The sequence below is a fragment of the Salvelinus namaycush genome, chromosome 6 (assembly GCF_016432855.1).
Source record: "Salvelinus namaycush isolate Seneca chromosome 6, SaNama_1.0, whole genome shotgun sequence".
Lineage (NCBI taxonomy): Eukaryota > Metazoa > Chordata > Actinopteri > Salmoniformes > Salmonidae > Salvelinus > Salvelinus namaycush.
Genome location: NC_052312.1, coordinates 8726336 through 8752297, shown reverse-complemented (window position 1 = coordinate 8752297; position 25962 = coordinate 8726336). Strand labels below are relative to the sequence as shown.

At 43.8% G+C, this 25962-nt stretch overlaps 1 protein-coding gene across 1 annotated transcript; it reads left to right on the top strand.

Moving 5' to 3' along the window:
* Positions 1–25287, top strand: LOC120049594 (neurexin-2-like). Its single transcript, XM_038995890.1, has 4 exons — positions 1–156; positions 16924–17362; positions 19522–19905; positions 22146–25287. Exons 1-4 carry the CDS (start codon positions 55–57, stop codon positions 22382–22384), a joined length of 1164 nt encoding a protein of 387 aa, XP_038851818.1. The 5' UTR covers positions 1–54; the 3' UTR covers positions 22385–25287.
* Positions 25288–25962: the final 675 nt, after the last annotated feature.

The following is a 25962-nucleotide window of genomic DNA, read 5'->3' as shown; positions in this document are numbered from 1 at the left end:
ATATCAGTGGATGGTATTTTGACCACTACTGGTTATACCCAGGAGGACTATACCATGTTGGGATCAGATGACTTCTTCTACATTGGGGGGAGTCCCAATACTGCAGACCTGCCCGGATCACCCGTCAGCAACAACTTCATGGGCTGCCTCAAAGACGTGAGTGTCTCTGGTTCAGTACTGGGGATCGAGGGGGGAATCAGGCACACACACACATACATATAGACATGCACATACACACACACACACACACACACACACACACACACACACACACACATATTTGCTCGCGTACACAAACTGTACACAAACTAATGTGTGTGTGTGTGTGTGTGTGTGTGTGTGTGTGTGTGTGTGTGTGTGTGTGTGTGTGTGTGTGTGTGTGTGTGTGTGTGTGTGTGTGTGTGTGAGAGAGAGAGGTCTAGGACCTGCTTTTAGATGCATCATAACTCCCCCTATAAACAGGCTGGATATTGTCTCAGGGACGCTAAGTTATTATCCTAACTCTAAGAGGAAGTAGACTGATAAATCCCCATAGTTGGTATGAACAAAAAATGTCCCCAATAAGGCTCCAAGCCACAACTCAACAAGCTTAGAAGAAGACCACTCCAATGAAATTACTTGTAGAGGAACAGATGAGAATAGGACAGCAATACTTTCCTTATAAACGTTCTCTGATTGAATAAGTCATTATTGTTTCATCAGATTTAATGAATCATATAGTAATTACATTTTCATTGTTTTGGCTGCTATTTGGGAAATTCCCTCTTCAAATCATCCTCCCAAAGCAATCCTAGTCTTATGAAGATGCTGATGATGATACATTCAATTCCCAAACAGAGGGAAAGGAGGCAGAGGACAAGTAGAAATTAGGGAAAGGGAAGGTGAAGAAGCATAATGAGATACAAAGAGGGAAAAGGACAAATGAAAAAAATGGGGGAAGAGAGGATTCAAAGTAAAAGTGAGAAGACCGTGAAGACGTGAATTAAGGAGAAATACGAGAGGGGGGAGAGAGAGAGAGGGGAGAGGGAGAGAGGGGGGAGAGAAGACCGTGCAGACGTGAATTAAGGAGAAATACGAGAGGAGGGAGAGAGAGAGAGGGGGGAGAGAGAAGACCGTGCAGACGTGAATTAAGGAGAAATACGAGAGGAGGGAGAGAGAGAGGGGAGAGAGAAGACCGTGCAGATGTGAATTAAGGAGAAATACGAGAGGAGGGAGAGAGAGAGGGGGGAGAGGGAGAGAGGAAAGAGAGAAGAGCGAGTGGAGAGAGAGAGAGAGAAGGAGAGGGGAAAGAGAGAGGAGCGAATGAAGAGAGAGAGAGGGAAAGAGAGAGAGTGAGAGAGAAGGGGAGAGAGAGGAAGAGAAAAGAGAGTGAGTACACTGTGTACACTGTGCACACTGTGGGTGTGTGATGTGACTTGTATTGTTCTTAGGTAACACTGTGGGTGTGTGATGTGACTTGTATTGTTCTCAGGTAGCACTGTGGGTGTGTGATGTGACTTGCATTGTTCTCAGGTAGCACTGTGGGTGTGTGATGTGACTTGTATTGTTCTTAGGTAACACTGTGGATGTTTGATGTGACTTGCATTGTTCTTAGGTAACACTGTGGGTGTGTGATGTGACTTGTATTGTTCTCAGGTAACACTGTGTGTGATGTGACTTGCATTGTTCTTAGGTAACACTGTGGGTGTGTGATGTGACTTGTATTGTTCTTAGATAACACTGTGGGTGTGTGATGTGACTTGTATTGTTCTCAGGTAGCACTGTGGGTGTGTGATGTGACTTGTATTGTTCTTAGATAACACTGTGGGTGTGTGATGTGACTTGTATTGTTCTTAGATAAGACTGTGGGTCTGTGATGTGACTTGTATTGTTCTTAGATAACACTGTGGGTGTGTGATGTGACTTGTATTGTTCTTAGATAACACTGTGGGTGTGTGATGTGACTTGTATTGTTCTTAGATAACACTGTGGGTGTGTGGTGTGACTTGTATTGTTCTTAGGTAACACTGTGGGTGTGTGATGTGACTTGTATTGTTCTTAGATAACACTGTGGGTGTGTGATGTGACTTGTATTGTTCTTAGGTAACACTGTGGGTGTGTGATGTGACTTGTATTGTTCTTAGGTAACACTGTGGGTATGTGATGTGACTTGTATTGTTCTTAGATAACACTGTGGGTATGTGATGTGACTTGTATTGTTCTTAGATAACACTGTGGGTGTGTGATGTGACTTGTATTGTTCTTAGATAACACTGTGGGTGTGTGATGTGACTTGTATTGTTCTTAGATAACACTGTGGGTGTGTGATATGACTTGTATTGTTCTTAGGTAACACTGTGGGTGTGTGATGTGACTTGTATTGTTCTTAGGTAACACTGTGGGTGTGTGATGTGACTTGTATTGTTCTTAGATAACACTGTGGGTGTGTGATGTGACTTGTATTGTTCTCAGGTAACACTGTGTGTGATGTGACTTGTATTGTTCTTAGATAACACTGTGGGTGTGTGATGTGACTTGTATTGTTCTTAGGTAACACTGGGTGTGTGATGTGTGTTTGCATGTCTTTTTTGGTGAGAGTTTTTTTTGGGGGGTGGGGGATGGAGTGAAATCCCCTTTGCTCTCTTTGCCCCATATTACTATGTCTTCCTCTCTGCCATCTCTCCTTCTCTTAACTTGAGACCTCTCTTTCCCCCATATTACCATCTGTCTTCCTCTCTGCCATTTTTCCTTCTCTCAACTTGAGACCTTTCTTTCCCCATATTACTATCTGTCTTCCTCTCTGCCATCTCTCCTTCTCTCAACTTGAGACCTCTCTTTCCCCATATTACTATCTGTCTTCCTCTCTGCCATCTCTCCTTCTCTCAACTTGAGACCTCTCTTTCCCCATATTACCATCTGTCTTCCTCTCTGCCAATTTCTCCTTCACTCAACTTGTGACCTCTCTTTCCCCCATATTACCATCTGTGAAAGACCGGATCGATTCGGCCTTATGTAGCAACATTTGAAATTGTGTTTTTTACATTGGATAAAAGAGGCTAAAAAATGGTATCATATGCTACAATTGAGGAACAATGGGAAAGTAATTCTACTTTGAAAGTAGATAAACTTTTAACCTCACTTTTGACAAAATGGCCTTTGAATATTTTGGTACACCTACTGGAGACCACTGCTTGTCTACACCCATTCAGCATCGTTCACACCCTCTTAAGCTTTAGCTCCACCCATCTCTTTAAGGTATGATCCGAGCGTTCTATCCTAACAACAACAGTCAAGTTAACTGGCTAACGTTGGCTAGCTAGCTAGCTACTTCCAGATACAAATGAGAGAACAGCTCACTCTGACCATTTTGCTGGCCCTAGCAGAGCTGGTTAGGCTGGTTTCATGTTATCCAGAGCGTTAGTGACTGCGACTGTGCTGCTGGCAACAATGTGCACTTTGTTTGCGCACATTGCGCAGTTATTCTGCTCTGGCACACTCAGACGAGACTGCTCTGAAATCGGAGTAGATAGCCAGAGAGATTTTACCAGCTACGTATATCAGCAGTTGTTGCAGCGACATCATTGACATTCTATTGAAAGGGTTACTTGTATAGTGGAATCTTTTAAGACATGTAGCTAGCTAGCTACCTAAACAATTAGCCATAATCCCAACTCATGACGTTATTATCCTGCATGAATCTGCAGGTAGCAAACCAACCAGGTTTAATGTTAGCTAGCTAACATTAGGCTATAACTAGCAAGGCAAATGGCTCTGAGATACTTATAATATTACTACACAGATCATACATGTAACATTAGCTAGCTGACCTAACAACAGCAGTCAAGCACCCAAGCTAAATGGCTAAAGTCGGCTAGCTTGCTATCTACTTCCAGACACAAATGACAGAACAGCTCACTGACCATTTTACTCGCCCTACTGAAATGCATACTTGCATAGTGGAGTCTTTCGTTAAGACATGTAGCTAGCTAGCTAAACAATGAACCATAATCCCAACTCATGACGTTACTACCCTGCATGAATCTGCAGGTACCTAACCAACCAGGTTCAATGTTAGCTAGCTAACATTAGGCTATACCTCGCAAAGCAAATGGCTCTGAGATACGAATAATATTATGACACCGATCATTCACATAACGTTAGCTAGCTAGCTAACAGTACACTTTAACTTGAAATTAAAATGACTTTCTGACAAAATTGGAAACGTGTAATATCTGAATACAGTGGGGCAAAAAAGTATTTAGTCAGCCACCAATTGTGCAAGTTCTCCCACTTAAAAAGATGAGAGAGGCCTGTAATTTTCATCATAGGTACACTTCAGCTATGACAGACAAAATGAGAAAAAAAAATCCAGAAAATCACATTGTAGGATTTTTAATGAATTTATTTGCAAATTATGGTGGAAAATAAGTATTTGGTCACCTACAAACAAGCAAGATTTCTGGCTCTCACAGACCTGTAACTTATTCTTTAAGAGGCTCCTCTGTCCTCCACTCGTTACCTGTATTAATGGCACCTGTTTGAACTTGTTATCAGTATAAAAGACACCTGTCCACAACCTCAAACAGTCACACTCCAAACTCCACTATGGCCAAGACCAAAGAGCTGTCAAAGGACACCAGAAACAAAATTGTAGACCTGCACCAGGCTGGGAAGACTGAATCTGCAATAGGTAAGCAGCTTTGAAGAAATCAACTGTGGGAGCAATTATTAGGAAATGGAAGACATACAAGACCACTGATAATCTCCCTCGATCTGGGGCTCCACGCAAGATCTCACCCCGTGGGGTCAAAATGATCACAAGAACGGTGAGCAAAAATCCCAGAACCACACGGGGGGACCTAGTGAATGACCTGCAGAGAGCTGGGACCAAAGTAACAAAGCCTACCATCAGTAACACACTACGCCGCCAGGGACTCAAATCCTGCAGTGCCAGACGTGTCCCCCTGCTTAAGCCAGTACATGTCCAGGCCCGTCGGAAGTTTGCTAGAGAGCATTTGGATGATCCAGAAGAAGATTGGGAGAATGTCATATGGTCAGATGAAACCAAAATATAACTTTTTGGTAAAAACTCAACTCGTCATGTTTGGAGGACAAAGAATGCTGAGTTGCATCCAAAGAACACCATACCTACTGTGAAGCATGGGGGTGGAAACATCATGCTTTGGGGCTGTTTTTCTGCAAAGGGACCAGGACGACTGATCCGTGTAAAGGAAAGAATGAATGGGGCCATGTATCGTGAGATTTTGAGTGAAAACCTCCTTCCATCAGCAAGGGCATTGAAGATGAAACGTGGCTGGGTCTTTCAGCATGACAATGATCCCAAACACACCGCCCGGGCAACGAAGGAGTGGCTTCGTAAGAAGCATTTCAAGGTCCTGGAGTGGCCTAGCCAGTCTCCAGATCTCAACCCCATAGAAAATCTTTGGAGGGAGTTGAAAGTCCGTGTTACCCAGCAACAGCCCCAAAACATCACTGCTCTAGAGGAGATCTGCATGGAGGAATGGGCCAAAATACCAGCAACAGTGTGTGAAAACCTTGTGAAGACTTACAGAAAACATTTGACCTCTGTCATTGCCAACAAAGGGTATATAACAAAGTATTGAGATAAACTTTTGTTATTGACCAAATACTTATTTTCCACCATATTTTTTTTTTCTTCTCATTTTGTCTGTCATAGTTGAAGTGTACCTATGATGAAAATTACAGGCCTCTCTCATCTTTTTAAGTGGGAGAACTTGCACAATTGGTGGCTGACTAAATACTTTTTTGCCCCACTGTATGTAGCTAGCTAGACTATCTTACCCATATACATGGATGGACGATTCTCCCTCTCTCATGGATGCCATTGTCATGACTCTCCTGTGACGATCTGAAGGATCAGGTTACAGTGGGTCCGCTCTACAGCATGCTCTTTCTAGAGGGGGAGAGCGGGAAGTTGGCTGTTTTATGGCGGAGAGACACTTGGTCAATCAAAAGTTTGAATAATTGAACAATATTTCTATTTTTGAGAATATGGGAATTTTGAAGATGTAATCCGGAGACAGGTGTTTTCTCCATCTCCTTAGCTATCATACTCTAATTCCACTGATTTCAAAACTCAGTCCTCCAGAAAGTGGAGAGCAACACTTATGCAGTTCCACTACACAATATATGTTTAAAAAAAAAGCTGCGTTAGACAGGATTAACTACACATACTGACAAGCTCAAGTAAACAGAAGCCTGCTACATGGCAGACCAATCCGAACTCATCTCTCGGCATGTCCAGCCCTCTCATTATGTTCAGCTAATCATGGCTCGCGGGAAGGTTACTGCCTTTCACTGTGGCTAAACCAACTAGGCTTGTAATTTAACAATTTTATTCGTATTTACAGATGGCATGCAAGTGTTGTTATTAAGGCACATGAAAGCTCACATGTTCCAGAAGGCATTTTGATTAAAAAAATATATGTATGTTCAAATGTCTCTCCTGTGAAGTAGTGACGCACAACATATACCTATTTTCCTGAAATGAGTCTTCCCCTGTGCCATCTCTCCTTCTCTCGACATATGACCTTACTCTTGCCCTCTTTCACACCCTCCTCTCCCTCCTATCCCTCTCTCTTCCCTCTCTCTCCCCTCTCCCTCTCTCTCCCCTCTCCCTCTCTCTCCCCTCTCCCTCTATCTTCCCTCTCTCTCCCCTCTCCCTCTCTCTCCCCTCTCCCTCTCTCTCCCCTCTCTCTCCCCTCTCCCTCTCTCTCCCATCTCCCTCTCTCTTCCCTCTCTCTCCCCTCTCCCTCTCTCTCCCCTCTCCCTCTCTCTCCCCTCTCCCTCTCTCTCCAGACATGTGTGCAATTAAATCTATGCCAGTGTTGCTGATACACCAGCTATACCATCATGACAGCCAAATTAAAAATGGATTTCTTCGACTGATTCCCACACTAGCAGAAGGCCCCTCTCATCCCTCTCTTATTCCCGCTCTATCTCTCCACTGCTCTTTTGAGCCTCACCTTGGTAGGATGATAGGATCCCTCAAACTCTCCTCCCGCTCCGCCCCTCATTTCAGACACATTTTACTCAGGCACCTCAGCGGGTGGCCTTCCCAATTCGTATCTCCACAATGAGAAATTAGTTGAGAGTCGGATGATTGCCTGTTCGTGCGTAAGTGAGTGACTGTGTGTGTGTGCGTGCAAGCATGCATGCGTGTATGTGTGTGCGTGGGTGCGTGTGTGTTTGGGCCTATGCGTTTGAGCTGGCTTGTAAGTAACAGAGAAACATCCATTGGCAGGAGTTGGTGATTAGAATGCAGTCTGGTTGCTGCTCTCTGGTCTCTGAACACAGAACAGGAAGTAGCTGTTGAATACTGCTAAAACATCACACCTGTATGTAAACTACAACACGTAGAGGCAACACAATTATTATTCCTCTTCAAAATGATCCTCGTCGGTTTTTCTGAAGAAAATAACATTGACACTTACAACAACCCACTTAAACACACACAAGGAAATGTTATGACATTTTGCCTAACATCCTCTCTCTCCCTCTCCCTCTCCCTCTTTCTCAATTCAATTCAATTCAAGGGGCTTTATTGGCATGGGAAACATATGTTTACATTGCCAAGTAAGTCAAATGGATAAACAAAAGTGAAATAAACAATAAAAAATGAACAGTAAATATTACACTCACACAAGTTCCAAAAGAATAAAGACATTTCAAATGTCATATTATGTCCATATACAGTGTTGTAACGATGTGCAAATAGTTAAAGTACAAAAGGGAAAATAAATTAACATTAATATGGGTTGTATTTACCGTGGTGTTTGTTCTTTACTGGTTGCCCTTTTCTTGTGGCAACAGGTCACAAATCTTGCTGCTGTGATGACACACTGTGGTATTTCACCCAATAGATATGGGAGTTTATCAAAATTAGATTACATTTATTTTTATTTTTGGGTCTGTCTAATCTGAGGGAGATATGTGTCTCTAATATGGTCATACATTTGGCAGGAGGTTAGGAAGTGCAGCTCAGTTTCCACCTCATTTTGTGGGCAGTGTGCACATAGCCTGTCTTCTCTTGAGACCCAGGTCTGCCGACCTTTCTCAATAGCAAGGCTATGCTCACTGAGTCTGTACATAGTACAAAACGTTCCTTAATTCTGGGTCAGTCCCAGTGGTCAGGTATTCTGTCACTATGTAATTTCTGTTTAGAGCCTAATGGTATTCCAGTTTGTTCATTTTGTTCATTCTGTCCGATGTGTAATTATCCTATTTTTTTTTCGTGATATGGTTAGGTCGAAATGTTTTGCTGTCCTGGGGCTCTGTGGGGTCTGTTTGTGTTTTTGAACAGAGCCCCAGGACCAGTTTGCTTAGGGGACTCTTCTCCAGGTTCATCTCTCTGTAGGTGATGGCTTTGTTATGGAAGGTTTGGGAATCGCTTCCTTTTACGTGGTTGCAGAATTTAACATCTCTTTTCTGGATTTTGATAATTAGCGGGTATCGGCCTAAATTTGCTCTGCATGCATTATTTGGTGTTTACGTTGTACGCAGAGGAATATTTTGCAGAATTCTGGCATGCAGAGTCTCAATTTGGTGTTTGTCCCATTTTGTGAATTATTGGTTGGTGAGCAGACCCCAGAATGTCACAACCATAGAGGGCAATGGGTTCTATAACTGATTCAAGTATGTTGAGACAGATCCTAATTTGTACGTCAAATTTTATGTTCTTTTTGATGGCATAGAATGCTTTTCTTGCCTTGTCTCTCAGCTCGTTCAGAGCTTTGTGGAAGTTACCTGTGGCGCTGGTGATTAGGCCGAGGTATGTATAGTTTGTTGTGTGCTCTAGGGCAACAGTGTCTAGATGGAATTTGTATTTGTGTTCCTGGAAACTGGACCTTTTTTGGAACACCATTATTTTTGTCTTACTGAGATTTACTGTCAGGGCCCAGGTCTGACAGAATCTGTGCAGAAGATCTAGGTGCTGCTGTAGGCCCTCCTTGGTTGGGGACAGAAATCATCAGCAAACAGTAGACATTTGACTTCAGATTCTAGTAGGGTGAGTCCGGGCGCTGCAAACTGTTCTAGTGCCCTCACCAATTCTCTCTCTCTCTCACACACACACACAATCACACACACAACCCCCCCCCCCCCCCCCCCACACACACACACCCCTCCACCCACCTATCACGAGGTCCCCAGCACCTAGGAGTGTCAGTGAACGTGATTATGTCTGCGGCAGGCTGGCTGCTTGCTGGACTGCAGCAGCGGCTGCTTTGGTTGTCCGAGTTTCTCAATGACAAAACAAATCAATCCAGTCACCCTGAAGAAGAGGAATGGCCCAGGGAGAGTGCTAGCCGTCAGAACAGTGAAAACCCTAAGCCGATACACGTCATCGATTCAGACAGACATTCTGGCAAAAGTTATTGGCTAAAGTCGTTAAATAACTTCAGGAAAGTGATAAAAGGGTTATCTTAGTATTAACCTTAGAAATAATGTTCAGACGGACACAGAGGCTGTCTTACCACTAAACTCGCTGAAGTTCATTAAAAGTTTGATTATTTCCCTTGTACTTTACTGTACTGTAATGTCTACAGACCTCACACTGACTTGTAAAAGAAGTGATTCCTGAAATGTGTCTCTTTATAAAGCCAGCCACCCTCTTACAGGCTGTGTTATAATAGCGCCAGACAGGAATTGTCTCATAGCCCGCTTGGCTGAAAGAAGGCTTTCATCACTGTCTGTGTCCCCTGACTCGCTCGGTCTGGCATCTCAGACATCACAATACCAGCATTGTGAGGGATCGTCCTCATCCTCGTCTCCTTCTTTTTCTTGTCCTTCCCTCACTCTGTATCTAACACCTCGAGTTAAGTCTGCTGTGGCTGGCTCGTTGACTGCCAAAACAGTGTTAGCATAGCTTATTAGCCTCGCTAATCCATCCTAATGACGAGATTGTGAAGTCCACAGGGCAGAAGTTGTATCCCCAACCTCTGGAGTTTAGCTGCCAGAGTTCAGACCTGGGTTCAATTAGTATTTGTTTTCTATTAAATACTTTGGCTGGGCTTGCCTGAGCTATGTCTGGTGCAATAAAATCAATGAAATGGTCCCGGAAGTGCAAACGCCTGCCTATGTAGCACTCAGGGTAGGCTCAATCAAACGCTCAGTGAGTTAGCCAAGCCTGCTGTAACTATGAAAAAGAGAAACAAATAGGTCAGTTTCACGGTAGGTAGAGCTATGGAGGAGAGGGAAAGGAGAGATTTGCTGCTTGCAGAGATTTGCTGCTTGTATTAAATGTTGACATGGGAGAAGTGAGTTGAGGAACTCCCCAGTAGTCATGTTTAATTATTTCTAAGACGTTGGGGGGTAGTGAAGACATCAGTGAAATAACAATAATAATAATGGAATCATGTAGTAACCGAAAAAGTGTTAACATTTTTTATATTTTTTATTTACCGTTTATTTAACTAGGCAAGTCAGTTAAAACCTTTCAGTGATACCCATCCCGGATCCGGGAGCATCCTCATCAAAAAAGCTGACTAGCATAGCCTAGCCTAACGGGACAGGGATATCATATAATATAATTTTCATGAAATCACAAGTCCAATACAGCAAATGAAAGATAAACATCTTGTGAATCCAGCCATCATTTCCGATTTTTAAAATGTTTTACAGCGAAAACACAATATGTATTTCTATTAGCTAACCACAATAGCCAAAGACTCAAACGCATATTTTCACCATGTTTCTACCGCATAGGTAGCTATCACAAAACCGACCAAGTAGAGATATAATTAGTCACTAACCAAGAAACAACTTCATCAGATGACAGTCTTATAACATGTTATACAATACATTTATGTTTTGTTTGAAAAATGTGCATATTTGAGGTATAAATCATAGTTTTACATTGCAGCTAACATCACAAATAGCACCGAAGCAGCCAGAATAATTACAGAGAGCAACGTGAAATACCTAAATACTCATCATAAAACATTTATGAAAAATACATGGTGTACAGCAAATGAAAGATAAACATCTTGTGAATCGAGCCAATATTTCCGATTTTTTAAGTGTTTTACAGCGAAAACACAATATATATTTCTATTAGCTCACTACAGTAGCCAAACACACACTCCCCGCAAAAATAGCTTGCACAAAATAGAGATAAAATTAATCACTAACCTTGAACAAATTCATCAGATGACAGTCTTATAACATCAGGTTATACAATACACTTATGTTTTGTTCGAAAATGTGCATATTTAGAGCTACAAATCCTGATTATACATTGTGAATACATAGCATCGATTCACCAGAATCTCCAGAGATATTTTGGACACTCACCTAATCTGACCAAAGAACTCATCATAAACTTTACATAAAAATACTTGTTGTATGGCAAATGAAAGATACACTGGTTCTTAATGCAACCGCCGTGTTAGATTTTTTAAAATAACTTTACCATAACAAACAGCTTGCGTTATTGCGAGACAGCGCTCGCCAAAACGGCAGAGAATAGGAATCAACATTTTCCACAGAAATACGAAATAACATCATAAATTGTTCTTACTTTTGCTGAGCTTCCATCAGAATCTTGTACAAGGAGTCCTTGGTCCAGAATAAATCGTTGTTTGGTTTTAGAATGTCCTTTTCTTCTGTCGAATTCGCGCCACAATGCTAGCCAAGCTTGATAACGTTCCCATCTTCTCTCTACGCAAAGAACGGAAAACTCCAAAAGTCCCAATAAACGTTGAATAATCTGATAAAACTCGGTTGAAAAAACCTACTTTACGATGTTATTGTCACATGTATAAAATAAAATCAGAGCCGGAGATATTCGCCATGTAAACCGAACGCTTATCAGAAGACAATATCGAGGTGCTTCGTGCGCCTTGGTAGAGAAAGGAAATTCCTGACCTGCCACTCCAAAAGCTCTTGTTCGACCTCAGATCAAGCTAGACACCCCATTCCACCTTCCACTGCCTGTTGACATCTAGTGGAAGGCGTATGAAGTGCATGTATATCGATAAATATAAGCCAGTTGAATAGGCAGGCCCTGAAACAGAGCCCCATTTTCAGAATTTTCACTTCCTGTCTGGAAGTTTGCTGCCAAATGAGTTCTGTTTTACTCACAGATATAATTCAAACAGTTTTAGAAACTTGAGAGTGTTTTCTATCCAATAGTAATAATAATATGCATATTGTATGATCTAGAATAGAGTACGAGGCCGTTTAAATTGGGCACAACTTTTTCCAAAGTGAAAATAGCGCCCCCCTATTGACAAGAAGTTTTAAGAACAAATTCTTATTTACAATTTTTATTTTTTTATTTTTTTATTTCACCTTTATTTAACTAGGTAGGCCAGTTGAGAACAAGTTCTCATTTACAACTGCGACCTGGTCAAGATAAAGCAAAGCAGTGTGACAAAAACAACAACACAGAGTTACACATAAATAAATGTACAGTCAATAACACAAAATAAATGTTTTTGTTGTTGAAGAAATCTATGTACAGTGTGTGCAAATGTAGAAGAGTAGGGAGGTAGGCAATAAATAGGCTACAGAGGTGAAAAATAATTACAATGTAGCATTAATACTGGAGTGATTAATGTGAAGATGATGATGTGCAAGTAGAGATACTGGGATGCAAAAGAGCAAGAGGATAAATAACAATATGGGGATGAGGTAGTTGGGTGTGCTATTTACAGATTGACTGTGTACAGGTACAGTGATCGGTAAGCTGCTCTGACAGCTGATGCTTAAAGTTAGAGAGGGAGATATAAGACTCCAGCTTCAGAGATTTTTGCAATTCGTTCCAGTCATTGGCAGCAGAGAACTGGAAGGAAAGGTGGCCAAAGGAAGTGTTGGCTTTGGGGATGACCAGTGCAATATACTTGCTGGAGCGCGTCTACGGGTGGGTGCTGCTATGGTGACCAGTGAGCTGAGATAAGGTGAGGCTTTACCTAGCAAACACTTATGGATGACCTGGAGCCAATGGGTTTGGTGACGGATATGTAGTGAGGGCCAGACAACGAGCGTACAGGTTGCAGTGGTGGGGTTGTATATGGGGCTTTGGTGATAAAACGGATGGCACTGTGATACACTACATCCAGTTTGCTGAGTAGAGTGTTGGGGGCTATTTTGTAAATGACATCGCCGAAATCATGGATCGGTAGGATAGTCAGTTTTACGAGGGCGGCATGAGTGAAGGAGGCTTTGTTGCGAAATAGGAAGCCGATTCTAGATTTAATTTTGGATTGGAGATGCTTAATGTGAGTCTGGAAGGAGAGTTTACAGTCTAACCAGACACCTAGGTATGTCCTACATTGAAGGCCTACCAAAAGGCCTCCTGTAGGGATGGGGGCTGGGATAATTTTTTAAATATAAATATAGGACAAAACACACATCACGACAAGAGAGACACCACAACACTACATAAAGAGAGACCTAAGACAACAACATAGCATGGTAGCAACACATGACAACACAGAATGGTAGCAACATGACATGACAACATGTTAGCAGCACAAAACATGGTACAAACACTATTGGGCACAGACAACAGCCCAAAGGGCAAGAAGGTAGAGCCCAAAAAACATCACGCGAAACAGCCACAAATGTCAGTAAGTGTGTCCATGATTGAGTCTTTGAATGAAGAGATGGAGATAAAACGGTCCTGTGTTTTTTGCAGCTCGTTCCAGTCGCTAGCTGCAGTGAACTGAAAAGAGGAGTACTCAGGGATGTGTGTGCTTTGAGGACCTTTAACATAATGTCAAAATATATTTTAGATTTTATATTCTTCAAAGTAGCCACCCTTTGCCTAGATGACAGCTTTGCACACTCTTGGCATTCTCTCAACCAGCTTCACCTGGAATGCTTTTCCAACACTCTTGAAGGAGTTCCCACATATGCTGAGCACTTGTTGGCTGCTTTCCCTTCACTCTGCGGTCCATCTCATCCCAAACCATCTCATTTGGGTTGAGGTCAGTTGATTGTGGAAGCCAGGTCATCTGTTGCAGCACTCCATCACTCTCCTTCTTGGTCAAATAGCCCTTACACAGCTTGGAGGTGTGTTGGGTCGTTGACCTGTTGAAAAAGAAATGATAGTCCCACTAAGCGCAAACCAGATGGGATGGCATATCGCTGCAGAATGCTGTGGTAGCCATGCTGGTTAAGTGTTGCTTGAATTCTAAATAAATCACTGACATTGTCACCAGCAAAGCACCCCCACACCATCATACCTCCTCCTCCATGCTTCACGGTGGGAACCACACATGCAGAGATTATCCGTTCACTTACTCTGTGTCTCACAAAGACACGGCGATTGGTACCGAAAATCTACAATTTGGATCCATCAGACCAAAGGACAGATTTCCACCGGTCTAATGTCCAATGATCGTGTTTCTTGACTCAAGAAAATCTCTTCTTGTTATTGGTGTCCTTTAGTAGTGGTTTCTTTGCAGAATTTTGACCATGAAGGCCTGATTGATGCAGTCTCCTCTGAACAGTTGATGTTGAGATGTGTCTGTTGCTAGAACTCTGTGAAGCATTTATTTGGGCTGCAATTTCTGAGGCTGGTTACTCTAATGTACTTATCCTCTGCAACAGAGGTACTGTAACTCTGGGTCTTGTCCTGGAAATTCATACTGAGAGAGACTTTGTTATTTCTTCAAACAATCATCTTTATTTAATATAAATTAATTATTGCAATAATGAGACTAGTCAACCCCACAGTCTTGACTGTTGGCCCAAGTAGCCTAACCTTTACACAAATGCAGTTCTTTATAAGGTGGTCTAAGAATGCTTAGTCATGGTTGGTTCCACCCCTCCCATGCAGATTGGGCAACATGCGCCACTCTGGGTTCATCCTGTTGTTATCTGCACGGGGGTGTTGTCTTAACCCCACCCTGACTTAGTTTCCCAGATGCAAGGATTATTTTGAGACAATGAGGGATTGTTCTACTCCTAAACTATCTCTAGTAAAACACAATCTTGTCTATGTAATGCAGTCTTTAACTCATTTGTCAGCTCAAGCTATCTCTAATAACCATATGCCCAGATTAGCTGCAGGGAACTAGAGTGGAGACCATAAAAACACAGCATTAGTAGGTCAGAAATGTCTTACTATTAGTTCAATATTAATTGTTAACCATTCATATCAAATAAATCAGGTGAGTACGGAATTTTTCTCTCACAGTCTTCCTTTCCTGTGGCGGTCCTCGTGAGAGACAGTTTCATCATAGCGCATGATTGTTTTTGCGACTGCACTTGAAGAAACTTTCAAAGTTCTTAACATTTTCTGCATAAATTGGCCTTCCGTTCTTAAGGTAATGATGGACTATCATTTCTCTTTGCTTATTTAAGCTGCTCTTGCCATAATATGGACTTGGGTCTTTTACCAAATAGGGCTATCTTCTGTATACCACCGCTACCTTGTCACAACACAACTGATTGGCTCAAACGCATTACGAAGGAAAGAGATTCCACAAACTTTTAACAAGGCACACTTGTGGGGTCATAGAGTAAAACGGAGAACACCATCGTGTTTGTGAGACTCTGCCATTTCCACAATGGGGTGGTTTGTAAGTCAAACCGTTCGGACGCTACAGATGTTTTCGTGAGAAGACTGATTTCCGGGATGTCTCCTGGTCTGACAAACACCGCTCTAGCTCTGGCAACTTCACCGCAGATGCGGAAGGATTTTGCTGGTGATTTATTTGTTATGTAACTTAAATTTACACACCGGTGCGTCAATTGACTCTAGGGGGTTTTAAAAATCATTTCAGTGAACCCTGAGATTTTAGCTGGTCCATTTTTGTTGCTGACTTTGCAGTATCTCTGCACTGCCTTGATACGACAGAAGAAATTGGAGCCTGTGCTTGGACTGGGAATCTTTCTAACACGACTCTAAAAGCACTACTTTCAGGGGACAGTGTTTGGGCTTGTGTGTGTGTGTGTGTCTAGGAGGCTGCGTGTGGTCAATGTGGTTTGTGTGTGTGTGTGTGTGTGTGTGTGTGTGTGTGTGTGTGTGTGTGTGTGTGTGTGTGTGTGTGTGTGTGTGTGTGTGTGTGTGTGTGTGTGTGTGTGTGTGTGTGTGTGTGTGTGTGCGTTAAGATCTGTGGTAAGACTGGGTGTGGGCTCTGGGACAAGAGCCCACTCTCTTGTTGTCTCTTCACCCTGTGTCGAAGAGGTGTTTTCAGATAGCGGTTTCACAGTGTGCCACCTTTCCAACATCTATCCGATGACAGCAATCATCATGGTCTATGTACCTATCAGAAAAAGCTGCAGGAAAAAAATACACCCGAAGACAGCTTAACACACTATCCAGAGCTTTAACACCTAATACTTTACATTATGAATGGAGACACCGAGGACAATGTAGACCGTTTTCATCATCAAGTCTGTCAGGAATTTGCATTAGTCTGTAGGCGTCTAGTTTATCCCTTGTTTTATTCCCTTCATCCTGCAACTTGAGATCTCCCAGAGTGCCATTGTGAATAATTGAGTTTGCTAAACTATGAGTCATATTCACACAAACAAATGCCACACTTCTTTTAATGTCTACGGTTAGTCCTTTGAAAATTCTAGGCATAGAGACCTTGAGATGCTAAATTCAACGTGAAGGGAGTGAAGTGTATTTTGAATTGTAAAGCAGTGTAAACTATCATGGACACATTTTCTTTCCAAGAAATCCAAAGAAAAGCTAGACAGCATCAGTATTCAAAGACTAGTGTGTTATATATTTATTCGCATTCAAAGTCCCTGATGCATTGTTGGGCGTAGTCTTTGTCAAACCTATCAATATAAAACTAAGCAGTAGGCCTTTGTATGCATAATTTATCTTCCCCACATTCATGTGGGGTCTATGATTGCTAGCACAGCATACAGAAGGTAAACATCAGCTGACAATACTAAAACAAAATTGTTTCTATCGCCTTCCCCCTTTCCCTGTAGGTGGTGTACAAGAATAACGACTTCAAGCTAGAACTCTCCCGGCTAGCCATCGAGCGGGACCCTAAAATCAGCCTGAACGGAGATCTTGTTTTCCGCTGTGAGGATGTGGCCGCCCTGGACCCCGTCACCTTTGAGTCCCCAGAGTCCTTCATCGCCCTGCCCAAGTGGAACACCAAGAAAACAGGCTCCATCTCCTTCGACTTCCGCACCACAGAACCCAGCGGCCTGCTCTTGTTTAGCCACGGGCGCACCCAGGGTCCTAAAGAACAGAAACCAGGTCGGGACATGAAGTCAGACTACTTTGCCATGGAGCTGTTGGATGGGTTTCTCTACCTGCTAATGGACATGGGATCTGGGAGTATCAAGCTGAAGACCAGTAATAAGAAGGTGAACGATGGGGAGTGGTGCCATGTGGACTTCCAGAGGGAAGGGAGGAAAGGTGAGGATATGAACATCTATAAAGCAGTACATTAGTACTTTTCTACGTTTATGACATATTCATGTACAAGCTAGGAAGCCATTGTAACAACTATACATATTTCCAGGTACTCTTATGTTGCGGAGATGTACACATAAATACAGACTACGTACTGTATACCAGTGGAGGATTCTGAGGGGAGGACGGCTCATAATAATGGCTGAAACGGAGCAAATTAAATGCCATCAAACACATATACACCATATGTTTGATGAATTTGATACCATTCCACTTATTCCGCTCCAGCCCGTCCTCCCCAATTAAGGGGCCACCAACCTCCTGTGATGTATACTCATTCTCCGTCATCCACCTGTTCTATTTCTTATCTTCCTGTCCTTCAGTCCTGTCTAAAAGCTGTTCCACACACCTTTCCACCCCTTCTGCCTGCCTCTCTCTGTCCTGTCTTAAATCTGTTCTACACACCTCTCAGCCCTCTCTGCCTGCCTCTCTCTCAGTCCTGTCTTAAAGCTGTTCTACACACCTCTCAGCCATCTCTGCCTGCCTCTCTCTCAGTCCTGTCTTAAAGCTGTTCTACACACCTCTCAGCCATCTCTGCCTGCCTCTCTCTCAGTCCTGTCTTAAAGCTGTTCTACACACCTCTCAGCCCTCTCTGCCTGCCTCTCTCGCAGTCCTGTCTTAAATCTGTTCTACACACCTCTCAGCCATCTCTGCCTGCCTCTCTCTCAGTCCTGTCTTAAAGCTGTTCTACACACCCCTCAGCCCTCTCTGCCTGCCTCTCTCTCAGTCCTGTCTTCAAGCTGTTCTACACGCCTCTCAGCCATCTCTGCCTGCCTCTCTCTCAGTCCTGTCTTAAAGCTGTTCTACACACCTCTCAGCCCTCTCTGCCTGCCTCTCTCTCAGTCCTGTCTTAAAGCTGTTCTACACACCTCTCAGACCTCTCTGCCTGCCTCTCTCTCAGTCCTGTCTTAAAGCTGTTCTACACACCTCTCAGACCTATCGGCCTGCCTCTCTCTCAGTCCTGTCTTAAAGCGGTTCTACACACCTCTCAGACCTCTCGGCCTGCCTCTCTCTCAGTCCTGTCTTAAAGCGGTTCTACACACCTCTCAGCCCTCTCGGCCTGCCTCTCTCTCAGTCCTGTCTTAAAGGTGTTCACACACCTCTCAGCCATCTCTGCCTGCCTCTCTCTCAGTCCTGTCTTAAATCTGTTCTATACACCTCTCAGACCTCTCTGCCTGCCTCTCTCTCAGTCCTGTCTTAAAGCTGTTCTACACACCTCTCAGCCCTCTCTGCCTGCCTCTCTCTCAGTCCTGTCTTAAAGCTGTTGTACACACCTCTCAGACCTCTCTGCCTGCCTCTCTCTCAGTCCTGTCTTAAAGCTGTTCTACATACCTCTCCACCCCCTCTGCCTGCCTCTTTCTCAGTCCTGTCTTAAAGCTGCTCTACACACCTCTCAGCCCTCTCGGCCTGCCTCTCTCTCAGTCCTGTCTTAAAGCTGTTCACACACCTCTCAGCCCTCTCGGCCTGCCTCTTTCTCAGTCCTGTCTTAAAGCTGCTCTACACACCTCTCAGCCCTCTCGGCCTGCCTCTCTCTCAGTCCTGTCATATCCATGTCTTCTCTCCTAGTACTGTCCCCTGAGGAATGTGCATGAAGCACGTAGGCACTTATGTTTTTGTGTGTCTGTGTTTTGGTGCATGTGTGTGTGTACGTGTCTGCGTTCCTGCGTGTGTGTGTGTGTGCGCGTGTGTTTGAGAGAGAGTGTGTGGGAAGCCTCCTCATACATCCTAACTAATCCCCATATTGGGATGCTCCTATAGAGAGTCTCTCTGATCACACCCTGTCCTTCCTGTTAGAGCGTTTTCATTGGTAAATCACAGCCAAGAGGAGCCCAGGTCTCATCCACTCTCAACCGTGCCGTATACTCCTGGGTCATTTCCCCTCCAGCCAATCGATTACAGCCTCAACACAAACACACAAGAACATACAAAAGCACTCAACACATACACTCAAACACGGTCACACACACACACAAACACACACACATACACACTTGACATCATGTATATACCCCCTTATCTCTCCTCTCTCCTCCTCCTCCTCCTCCTCCTCCTCCTCTCTCCTCCTCCTCCTCCTCCTCCTCCTCCTCCTCCTCCTCTCCTAGGCTCCATCTCAGTGAACAGCCGCAGTATCCCCTTCAACTCCAACGAGGGCAGTGAGATCCTAGACCTGGACAGTGACATGTTCCTGGGAGGTCTCCCCGAGACCCGCTCTGACCTGGTGCTGCCCCCCGAGGTCTGGACCGCCCTGCTCAATTACGGCTACGTGGGCTGCGTCCGTGACCTCTTCATCGACGGCAAGAGCCGCGACGTGCGCCGCCTGGCCGAGATCCAGAGCTCCCCGGGCGTTAGCAGCTTCTGCACCCGCGAGCTGCAGAAGAGGTGTAGCAGCACCCCCTGTGGGAACGGAGGCCTGTGTAAAGAGGGATGGAACCGCTACATCTGCGACTGCACCGGCACCGGCTACCTGGGCAGCAACTGTGAAATCGGTGAGGAGTGGCTGGGAAATTGGGGAAGAACGGGGCAGTGGGGGAACAGGTGGTGATGAAACAGGATGGGGACATTTGGTGGCAGCGGTGGGATCCGTGGGGAGACGATGTCAGAAGTGGGATCCGTGGGTATTAAGTTCCATTTGGTTTCATGCTTACAAGCGAGCTAACCCTAGTCATAATAGGCTTAGATGATGAGGCTGACTTATCCTGGTGCCACTCTAAAGCATCCACCAGCTACAGTGTGCTAAAAGGAGCTGTGCACTTGGGGATGGGTGGCATTTGGTCTTGCGTTGGCTTGGCAGGGGTGGGGAGCTAGCTGACTGAACTGGTGGGAGGCTGGTGGAGGCTTGTGGAGCTCGGTAGAGCGACGATGCTTACTGTCACCATCTGGGCTTGTCACATACATCCAGGTGGTGCGAGGCTGCTCTCTGTCTGTCTGTGCGGGGGTGACACAACGTGCTGGCGGCTACGTATGTCTGATCCATTCTAATTAGCTGTAGGCTGTTGGCTGTCGTAGCACTAAAGGAAAGCGTGTAACATCTCCTTCGAGACCCAGGTGAAATGCAGTGGTGTGACGTAAAAATACATTGAAGTACTACCTTAACTTTACTAATTATAGTTTTGAAAAGTTTAACTTTTACTTCACTACATTCCTAATGAAAAGAATGTACTTTTTACTCCATACATTTTCCCTGACATCCAAAAGTACTCATTACATTTCTAATTCTTAGCAGGAAGGAAAATGGTCCAATTACACAGTTATCAAGAGAACACATGGTCATGCCTCCTGCCTCTGGTCCGGCAGACTCGCTAAACACAAATGCTTTGTTTCTAAACGATGTCTGAATGTTGGATTGTGCCCCTGGGTGTCAGTAGATTCAATTAAATCATCTGTTTTGCATAATATAAGGAATTAAAATGATTTACATCATTTACATTTACTTTTGATATTTAAGTATATTTAAAACCAAATACTTTTAGACTTTTAGTAGTATTTGACTGAGTGACTTTTACGTGAGTCATTTTCTATTAAGGTATCTTTACTTTTACTCAAGTCTGACAATTGGCTACTTTTTCCAACGCTAGAAATGCACAACTCAGAGATGCTGTGTTGTAGGCTTATCAATGGTAACAAGGGTCTGGATTGAAATCAAGGCAGTGAAGGACTGAACATCATCGAACGAACGGTCAGTTTGTACCACTTTTGGTATAATGTTTGTTTCTGATGAGCTGTGTTTTTTGTGTGGTGCTTCCCTGCCCTCTAGTGTGTTTATCTTATACTGCAAGTGTATGAAAAAGAGTTACACAATATTGTGCTTTGTTATCGCTTGTCTGACCAGGGTGGTCTAACTCAATATTAGTGTTTAAGTAGTGGGACTTGATCTTCAATAATACAGTGAGATTGGAAACTAACCTTTTGAGTCGGCCGTTTTATTCAACAGCAAGTAGTTGTTTGCCAAAAGGCGATATGCTTTGTGTTAAAGTGGATTTCAGTGGTCTGAATAAAGCATTTGGTTTGTGCTCTAAACCATATGCGTCCAAAATATAAGGGAAGTCCCCATGGTGGATCAGCCTAGCCCACGGCAACATGTGTTTACCCACATACAGAGAGACCTCCGTAGGCAAGCTGTCAATCATCTCTTCAGACGGGATCTACGTAAAGTCAGCTGCAGGGGTTTTGCTGTTCGTGTCTATGATATTATCTCCATCATATCTTCTGTTAGTTGTATTAGAGGGAAAGGGGGATACCTAGTCAGTTGTACAACTGAATGCATTCAACTGTCTTCCTCATTTAACCTCTGATTCAGAGGGGTGCGGGCGGGGGGGGCTCCATGAATCAACATCTACTTCATCAGCAACTGGGGAACAGTGGGTTAACTGCCTTGTTCAGGGGCAAAACGACAGATTTTTAGCTCAGAGATTCGATCCAGCAACCTTTTGGTTACCGGCCCAACGCTCCTACCCGCCAGCCTACCTGCCACCCTTAGTGTTGTTATAACACTTTACTGTCCTCTCTAGTCAAAGAAAAGACACGGTGCTAACCTTGGAAGACCTTTCTGCACTGGGTGTCAATGTGTGTATTGGGAAAACTACAATATCAGATCTGTAATCTCTGGTTCTCTTGTTAAACGTCATGACACTCCATAATGTATGTGCCTGTCTGTCTGAACCTGTATCTGCGTCTGCTCATGTGTGCATGCTTCTACATTCCTCTCCATACCCCCGCCCCCTGACAGAGGCGACGGTGCTGAGCTACGACAGCAGCATGTACCTGAAGATCCTCATCCCGGGCACCATGCACACCGAGGCAGAGGACGTGGCGCTACGGTTCATGTCCCAAAGGGCCTACGGCCTCCTCATGGCCACCACCTCCAAAGAGTCCGCCGACACCCTGCGGCTAGAGCTGGACGGTGGCAGGATCAAGCTGACCGTCAACCTAGGTAGCCAATGGCAACCCCACCATGACAACCTCTGATTTTCTCTTAACCCCTTCCGTCAAGCTCCATGTCCACCCCGTAAACCTGAGCCTTTGTCTGTCACTGCAAGCCTGCCTCCTGTCTCTGCTTCCCTGGTTAGACCTACTCCTGTAGCCTCTCTGCTCTGTTTCTCCCCTGGTCCCTATGGAGATATATCTAGCTAAAGGAACATAAAGGGGTTTGGTTGTTCAGACAGTCTGCCAGTAGAGGGTGCTATAGACAATGGTAAAGTCAGAGACATTATTGTCCATATATACACTAACATCTTTCTAAATTAGTACAAAAAAGAAAGACTGGAAGGCAGTAATATATTGATGTATTTTAAAACGATGACATGGAATAAGGAAACAGAAACATATTATTCTACAGCGCTAAGCCTTAAAGGGATAGGATCTACTTCCCCAGAGTCGGATGAACTCGTCAATCCCATTTGTATGTCTCTGCGTCCAGTATGAAGGAAATTACAGATAGTTTTGTGAGCAAATGCTAACTAGCCGGAGTGTAATGACTGGAAGTCTATGGGTATCTGCATGCTAGCAGATACCATAGACTTCCAGTCATTGCACAAATGCTACTTAGCAGTTGCGCTAGAGCTAGTTAGCAGCTTCCTTCAAACTGCAGACATAAAAATGGTATCCATGATTCATCTGACTCTGGGGAAGTAGATAAATGGCTTCATTGCCAACATCCAGAAGTTTGGACTCCTGGCAGACTGTTGTGACCTAAGGGAGTGATGGTGCCCACCCCTTTGTCTTCCATCTTTTAAAGGGAGAGAGCAGGAGCCGGGGAGAAACGGGGCCCAGGTGCACCCTGGGATACAGGAGTGTGGGCCACCAACTTAGTGACAGGAGGTGGTGGTGGAGAGGATGGTTCCTCCAATAATGCCATAGCATATTCATCTATCTCTATCTTACCCTTCTCTCTCCCTTTCAATCTCTCTCTCTCTCTCTCGCTTTCACTCTCTACTTTCTCTCTGACTCTTTGTTCATTTCACTGCCGCCCTCTGGCTCTCTCTCTCTCGCTCTGGCTCTCGATCATCTCCCTCTGGCTCTCTCTCTGGCTCTCTCTTTCTCTCTCTCTTTCTCATCTCTCGCTCTCTCTCTCATCTCTCTCATCTCTCTCTCTCATCTCTCACCTGGCCAAGGCTCAGAAGATGGAACTTTTCATCCCTTCAATGGCCTGTATGTCTGCGGCCCTTGGATCAAACAGTCAGAGAGACCGGCTCAGAGTCCAGTGTTGTCCCACAGCTACACACAGCTACACCCACAAATCCACAAACACACACATGCACGCACACACACACAGTCGGAGGTCCTGTGACGGCAATGCTGCTCAGCCCTGCGAGCCTCAGCACCCACACACATACCCACACACATCCGCCTTGGCCCAGAACAATCACGCCCCCCCCTAAACACATAGCTAATGAAGCTAAATGCTAATCCATAGTGCTAATGTGTCCAAATGAACCAGATATTAGTTTACCTCCTCCTATTAGCTGTCTCCCTAACGTATCCAAAATCCCACAATGCCCAGAGGTGTCAAATCCACATCAACATTTCTATTCATAGCTCATTTGGAGGAAATTAATTGGAGGTGGAATCATTATAGAATCAGAGGATGATCTTGGAGATATGTTGCTTACCATTAAGATAGGCCTAATTAAAGATGAGTTAATTGATCAATATGAAACGGTGTAGAGGGACACACTTTGCACTGAAAATGTCGACTTGTGATCAGGGATGATGACACTGCATGATTAGATTATCAATCTACAATTAGATGGTTTTAAATCAATCATTCTGTGTTCTGTGACTAAGACACAGCTGCATAAATTACAACAATGCTCTAATACTTGCTTTCTTTTTTGACTTTTTAGTCCAAACTCCATAAAATCACATTAGTTAACATACTGTACACCTCACTCTCACAAGCTGTGAACAATTTTGTCATTGACGAATGGATAATCACATTCATATCTGCAGTCGCAATCCTCCCCCCTATAACAGTGAGCCTGGTTCCTGGCTGTTTGAGTCATCTATTCTGTAGCGGTTGACAGCTCGAGACCACTCCTCAGCCTCAGCCACACGCACACACAGCCTGTCGCCACCAGAGGGCAGAAGAGACCACTAACTCAATAACAGAGCTCGGCCATTTTACAATGTTCTAACAGAGGACATGCGTTTCAGAGGAAGCTGTGTAGACTAAAGACGAGTGAAAAAGAATGTTGAGAGCATATTCTAGCATAGCTCTTAGTATATCCAGATGTACAAGTGTGCGCTGTGGCTGGAGTGTGCAGATCACCCTTTTCCTAATATTGCTGCTGTTGGTTTCCATACCCGAGGGGCTACACAAGGCAAGCTGTTTCTAACCCACAACCACAAAGCCATGGAGCCATTGTTTGCACATGGTTAAGCCATTTCTGATAAAAGCTACTAGAGGAAATAGGAATAATGACTCTCTAAATGACCTCGACTAGCCTGTACCCCAGCACATTGACTCGGTACCGGTACCCCCTAGATATATCTTTGTTATTGTTATGTACATTTATTGTGATACTTTTTGATTGATTAAATTATTAATTTTTTACTTTAGTTTATTTAGTAAATATTTTCTTAACTCTATTTCTCGAACTATTTTTATTATTTATTATTTTGCCTATCTAACGGGTAGTCCATCACAAGGTATCAAGAATCTAATTAATGTATAATGTACATTTATCATCCTCAACCTATTGAATTGGCATTGTCCCCTTGCCATTAAGTGGGCCTACAGTGATATATATATAGAGAGAGAGCTTTATTGTATCAAGGATTGAGGGAATAGCTTGCCTTCTGTAGTGCATTGGGACTGGGTGGGTTTTGAAGGGTGGATGGTGGGAGGGGTGGATGGTGAGGGGATGATGACGGAGGTGTGGGAAAGGGTGATCCTGACTCGTAGCTCTGTCCCCGGATGGTGGCCCCTAGCAAAATGCTTGGTTGTCTGCAGAATGTACCTTGAAGGATGTAAAATGTTATTATCTCTCTGTCTTTTATTCTTCTTTCTCTCCTCTCTCTTTTCTTTTTGATATGATCTCACCATCTCGCTCTCTCTCCCACCAGATTGTATCAGGATAGACTGTAACCTCAGTAAGTGGTTCTATGCATTTTTATGACTATATCTATATTTTTCTGCTGATTGTATCAACAGTCTTCTGTGCAATGTGTCCCTTATAAATGCATTCAAGTCAATCAATCCAATCACATTTATTTTGTGATGCCCTTTTTACACCAGCTCTTTTTTAAACAAGTGATAGCTATCTCTCTTTGTCATCTTTGCCATTTTTTTTATCTATCCTCTTTGGTTATACAATACTCTATCTTATCATCCTATGCTATTTATTCTGCCTCTGAGACCACACTAGGATTTTCCATTTTCATTTCATGATATAATTTTCTTATAAATCCCCTCTTATTTCCTTCCTTTTTTTCTTCTTTCTGTCTATTATTTCCCCCTTTTTTTGTCCTTCTGACTGTTCATTTCATTCTATTCCACCCTGCTCATTTCATTAGTAGGGTCGTTCCATGAAATGAGTGCCTCC

Coding starts and splice junctions, on each gene's coding strand:
- LOC120049594 (XM_038995890.1), top strand. CDS start 55: ATGTTGGGATCAGATGACTTCTTCTACATTGGGGGGAGTCCCAATACT. Junction 17,363..19,521: donor CCAGAGGGAAGGGAGGAAAG/GTGAGGATATGA, acceptor CTCCTCTCCTAG/GCTCCATCTCAGTGAACAGC. Junction 19,906..22,145: donor GGGCAGCAACTGTGAAATCG/GTGAGGAGTGGC, acceptor GCCCCCTGACAG/AGGCGACGGTGCTGAGCTAC.